Source organism: Arachis hypogaea, chromosome 1, assembly GCF_003086295.3.
Source record: "Arachis hypogaea cultivar Tifrunner chromosome 1, arahy.Tifrunner.gnm2.J5K5, whole genome shotgun sequence".
NCBI lineage: Eukaryota > Viridiplantae > Streptophyta > Magnoliopsida > Fabales > Fabaceae > Arachis > Arachis hypogaea.
In genome coordinates, this window is record NC_092036.1 from 81,171,245 (window position 1) to 81,177,182 (window position 5,938).

General features: G+C 46.1%; 1 protein-coding gene across 1 annotated transcript; it reads left to right on the forward strand.

The window, feature by feature from the left end:
- Nucleotides 1–1,445: 1,445 nt before the first annotated feature.
- On the forward strand, nt 1,446–2,758 carry LOC112741903 (uncharacterized). The gene is made up of 2 exons (XM_025791111.1): nt 1,446–2,361; nt 2,415–2,758. Exons 1-2 carry the CDS (start codon nt 1,446–1,448, stop codon nt 2,756–2,758), a joined length of 1,260 nt encoding a protein of 419 aa, XP_025646896.1.
- Nucleotides 2,759–5,938: the final 3,180 nt, after the last annotated feature.

Genomic DNA, 5,938 nt, shown 5'->3' on the forward strand with positions numbered 1-5,938 from the left:
CTCTTCATAAAACCTTGCTACCAGCAACGGTTTATGAAGGAATGGGAATTTACATAAACCCCTGTAGCCTACAGCGGTTTATGAGGAGTGAAGATCTATATATATATATTGGTGAGATTCAGATGCATGAGAGAGAGATCATTATCATAATGGCTAGTGAGGAGGAGAGTGTTCTTGTTCTAGTGCATTGCTCTGGAAAAATTAAAAAAAACAAAAGATATGGTGTGAAGTTCACTGATAGAGAACCGGTGAGTGTTTTCATCAGTTCAACAAGCACGTTGTCAGATCTAAAGAACAGCATTTTACAGAAGCTTGGGATTTCTGGTAGCAAGTTTGTGAAGAAGTTATTCTACAAGATTCCCATCGCAGTTGTCTCGACCCGGGTTCAGTATGACACCTTTGTGCTAGCGGCTGATGAAGACATTAGGGTTCTGTTCCATTGTGTCAGAAGTTTTCCAGAGGTCAGAATACACGAGTTATTCGCAAAGTTGGATGTTGGGGTGGATAGTTCTGGGGCATCAGCTCCATTACATAACTCAAGTGGCGTAGGAGGTGCGTCTTGTTCGATGCCTGTGATAGCACCGTCCGTTCCGCTAGTGGCATCCCCATCATTCGCGGCTGATTTAGATCGAATGGAGGCTATTGGTTCTGCACCTTTGCAGGATCCAAGGGTCCGTGGGCAGGCATATGAGGTGGACACCGGTGGAGGCTTGATTCCTGATGTGCAAGGATTTGGGGAACCTGATCGAGTAGAGATCGCAATGTATGATGATGAGTCTGACCAGGAGTCTGTAGATATCATTGGGGACAGTGATGATGACACAGCTGGCAATCCACCTACACAGCATGGGGCTTCAAGTTCTGGCACTCAGCAGTACCTTCCACACTTCTCGACTCTAAACTTGGAGGCTCTGGGTGAACAGGCGGCGGATGGTGGTCCCACAGTTGGTGGCTCTTCTACGGAATTTCAGATTGGGCAGTCATTCCAAAATAAAGAAGAGGCTGTGCTGAGTGTGAAGGACTACAACATCCGTCGAGGTGTTGAGTACAGAGTCATCGAATCAGATCATCTGAAATATCATGGAAAATGCAAGGAGTTTGGCAATGGTTGCACTTGGTTGATTCGCGTAGCGCTCCGTGCACGCAAGGGCACTTGGGAGGTTCGGAGGTACAACGGCCCACACACCTGCTTGGCTACGTCTATATCGAGTGATCACCGTCAGCTGGATTACCACGTTATTTGTGCGAGGATTCTTCCGTTGATTAGGACAGATGCTGCAGTTACGGTAAAGGTATTGCAACAAGCTACAGAAGCAGACTACGGTTTCAGGCCTAGTTACATGAAGGTTTGGCTAGCCAAACAGAAGGCAGTGGCACAAATATATGGAGATTGGGAAGAATCGTATGCGGAGTTGCCACGTTGGATGCTAGGGGTATAGTCTACCATGCCTGGGGCAGTTACTGTTCTGAAGACCTCTCCTGTTCGTGTTGGGGGTGAGGTTGATGAGTCCACGGTGTACTTTCATCGACTTTTCTGGACATTTCCACCGTGTATCGAGGCATTTCGGCATTGTAAGCCCCTCGTCAGTATTGATGGCACCCACTTGTATGGGAAGTATGGAGGGACGCTGCTAATGGCCATAGCGCAAGATGGGAACTCGAACATCCTTCCCATCGCATTCGCCCTTGTTGAGGGAGAAAATGCAGAGTCATGGTCATTCTTCTTGTCCAACCTACGATCGCATGTGACGCCACAGGAGGGCATCCTTGTTATCTCTGATAGGCATAATGGCATCAAGTCAGCACTTGAGGCACCTGAGACTGGATGGCTGCCTCCACGTGCCTATCGTGCCTACTGCATCCGTCATGTGGCTGCGAATTTTGCCCTTACCTTTAAAGGTAAGGATGCAAGGAGGATGTTGGTCAATGCTGCATATGCAAAAACTGAAGCAGGGTTTTATTATTGGTTTGACATCATGCGGTCTGAGAATCCGGCAATGTGTGACTGGGCCAATCGAATGGAATACGAGAAGTGGACACAACACGAGGATAGTGGTAGACGGTTCAGGCACATGACAACCAACATTAGTGAATGTGTGAATTCCGTGTTAAAGGGAACTCGCAACCTCCATGTGACATCGTTGGTTAAGTCAACGTACGGCAGACTTGCAGAGCTATTCGTTATCCGTGGACAGACAGCGGAGGCACAACTCGGATCCGGGCAAGAGTTTTGTCAGGCTTTGGTTAAGGCTATAGAAAGGAACATTAGAGAATCAAGGTGCTTCATAGTGACGTTATACGACAGGCATCAATCCGAGTACACTGTGGCTGAGACAACACCGATTGGGAACTTTTCGCTGGGTACCTACATAGTTTCCCTTAAGGACCGAACCTGCGATTGTGGCCACTTTCAGGTGCTCCACTATCCCTGTTGCCATGCTATAGCTTGTTGTGCCTACTCGCGCGGGCGTCATATGTTCACGAGGTCTATCGTATGAGTGAGGTGTTCGAGGTTTACAAGCAGGGTTTTGTTCCGCCTATCCCAGAAGGGCTATGGCCCCCATATGCTGGCCCAACTGTCATTCCCGATCCTAACATGAGGCGTGCAAAGGAAGGTCGTCCGAAGGCAACCAGGATCCGTGGTAGTATGGATCGGACTGCGGATAACCGGCCGAAGCGACGTGGACTATGCCGTCAGCCCGGGCATACGAGGCGGAGCTGTGACCAGCGACTGCATCATGCTGGAGGGGGTTCTTAGATGTTATAAAGTTGAGATTGTTGTCTTTATTGTTTAAGTTGTTTTAGTTACTCATGATATAAGTTATGTAAGGTTGGATCCTAAAATGAATGTGAAAATGTTTGTTTAGTGAACTAAATTCATAATGTTAACTCCGTTTTTTTTTACATCAGTAATTGTCATAGATATAAATATAATAAATAATTATCACAAACACCTTCGTAGCCATACAGTATGATAGGTATATAAATATTAAATAAATGGCAGATAATATTTCACAGAACACCTAAAACATTTCACCCTAAACATCATACTAAGAACACAAAACAACATGGGAATAAAAAACATAACTAGTCAGAATCCTCAATGGTATCACTGACATCATCGTCAAACTGACCAAGAAGGTGACCTCCGGTGCCACACAAAGGAGGACGCCTCACCCTCCTAGGTCTCTGGTCTGCCTCTGCTGCTGCTGTCTCTCGGGGAACGGCACTGAATGCTGAAGCTGGTGTCCCACCCAACGGGATCCATGGCTTGTAAGGAGAAGCTGCAGGCTCGTTCAGGTCAACGGGCAACTGAGGCTAAACATCAGTAGTAGGTGGCTGCTGATCAGTAAAATGGGGATGAACCTCAGGCATCTCTGGTCTATAATGGGTGGCATCGTCGGTCCTGAGCATGTCTGCTATATCCCTAAAGAACTCTGACTGACTAACAGGGTCATCTATGTCCATCCCGACAGCAGCGGTGGTAAAGTCAGCAAATGCCTGTGGCTCGAAACTCCCAAACATCTGAGAGCTACTACCAACATCGTACGTGGGCTGATCCATCCCTGTAGCTGAACCACTGACATCATCAGCAACACCGTGCTGAGTACCCTCATCCTCAACCGTAGGTCCTCGACCACGTGAACGTGCACCACCATCCGGACCAGGCTGTCGTCTAGCTCTACGACGAGGGACACGATGATCGACCGCATCACCAACCCCAGGAATTGGCTGGTCCTCATCCAAACGATCGACCAACCATCGCCACTCTCGATCCGTGGTACGGGTGCCTATACGGTGTCGCCGATTGACACGCCTATTATCTAGTTTGTCGTAAACGTGCACCCTGGGGGGGCCTGGGACGACCCTCTGTGAAGAGCCTCCTCGGTCAAAACAATCGGCCTCGGATCCTGAAATGCAACATCTGCAGAGAGGAATCTGTGGGCCACACGGCACCACCAGTCTAAGTACTCAGCTGATGGACCGGGGTCAACGACTCGCTGGACCGGTATGACTGAATAAAGCCGGTTCTCCCAATGCTCATGCCACTCTCGATAATATCTAGGGAACCATTGGTCTCCACCCCTGCCATCCTTGCCATGTAACCAATCTATGTTCAGAGCTGGCAGAGGAAGATGCTGAACACCGCCGAACTGAGGAATCACCCGATCCACCTGATGCCATTCAATCGCAGCAAAATATATCAGGCTAGTGATGGCCGTCCATAACCTACGGTGCTGGTCAACTAGTATCTCCGGATGAATAACAGAAGCAACCTCGGCAGATGAATATGGCTCCCACACAAACTGTTTCAAAATAGGACATCTCCGTCAACGCATAAAATAAAATCTACACTATTCCAAGTAAGAGAAAAAACTAAATAACTCACATCCTGGACACGCAATCGATCCAACATAAGGCGTGCAGACAAGACTCTTTGACCCACTGCATCGTTTCTAGGTAGATATGAAGCCCACCTACAATTATAATTGAAATGATGTCATCACAAAGAAGTAAATAGCTTGTTGAACAAGTAATGAAACCAAAATTATTAAAGGCTACCTCGATGCAAGCGGAAACCTGAATCCATGAAAACCACCAGGTCTCAAACTGGGAAACCTCCAGAAAATCCAAGACTGAAGAAGCTGTAGTGGCCCGGTCAAGTTAACAACATTTCTGTTTGTCCCACGACAGAGACATCTGTACAACCAGACCAGTGCCGCCGAACCCCAGCTGTATCTCCCCAACTCGTCCAACGACGCCAAATAAGGCAACCAGCGAAGGTGGACCCGGTTCGCATTCTTGTCCACGAACAACTGAGAGGACAACAGCATCACAATATAAGCTCGCGCGTATATACACACGGTCTCCTCGCTAGCATCTGCTGGGAGAACCCGGAACCTCTCATGGAATCATGTGTAGCACACTGTCATCTGCTTTACCTTATTCTGCGGAAGTAACTCGCCAAACAAATCGCGAAACCAGTCCTATGCCGGTCTACTGTGTTCCATCAGATTCTCAAAGTCAATCAGGCACCCACTGACAGGCTCCCCATCGATCGGCAAACCAAGCTGATATGCCACATCTTGCAACGTGATAGTGCACTCACCAAATGGCATGTGGAAGGTGTGCATTTCAGGACGCCACTGCTCAATAAATGCGCTGAGTAGAGGCTCGTCAACCCAGAACCAGTGACTGTTCAGCCTAGCCAAATGATACAACCCGGCGGTCTCCAGGTACGGTATGATCCGCTCGTGTAAAGGCATATTCTGTTGCCTCCTCACGCCACTAATAACCCTAGTGGGCTGCAATATGTAGGTAAAGAAACCCCTCAACATACGACCAATACTAAACAAATCATATTACATTTAGAAAAAAATTTAATTAAATATATACATATGTTTTCCATTTTCTTTTAGATTATAGTAAGAAAGATCACGAAAGGCAAAATAATGATAACAATACCAACAACAATAACTCTACTACGAATAACAACATTTACGAGACCAACAGCTACAGGTACTAATAAAAATAAAGGTAATACTGATAACTACGATTATCATAATAGTAACAAAATTAATAATCTAAATAATAAATTAATTATCTAAACAATGCTAATAAAATAAATTGACTCCATTAATAATGAAAAAATAATATTTATTATATAAATAATGAGAATAATATTAACAATATTTATTATATATTTATTATATAAATAATGACTAACCTCATCATCAATAGATCCAGCCACATGAGCAATGCCATTTAGTCGGTACAAGCGAGCTTCATCCTCCATGATTCCACAACCCAAACCCCACCAAATCCTCCAACCCTCTCTCTCAAACTCTTCCAACGACTCAGCTTGTAGATTTTTTTTCCCCTTCCAAATGATCCGTGCTCATCTTCAGCGGATTATGTATATATAGTATTATAAACG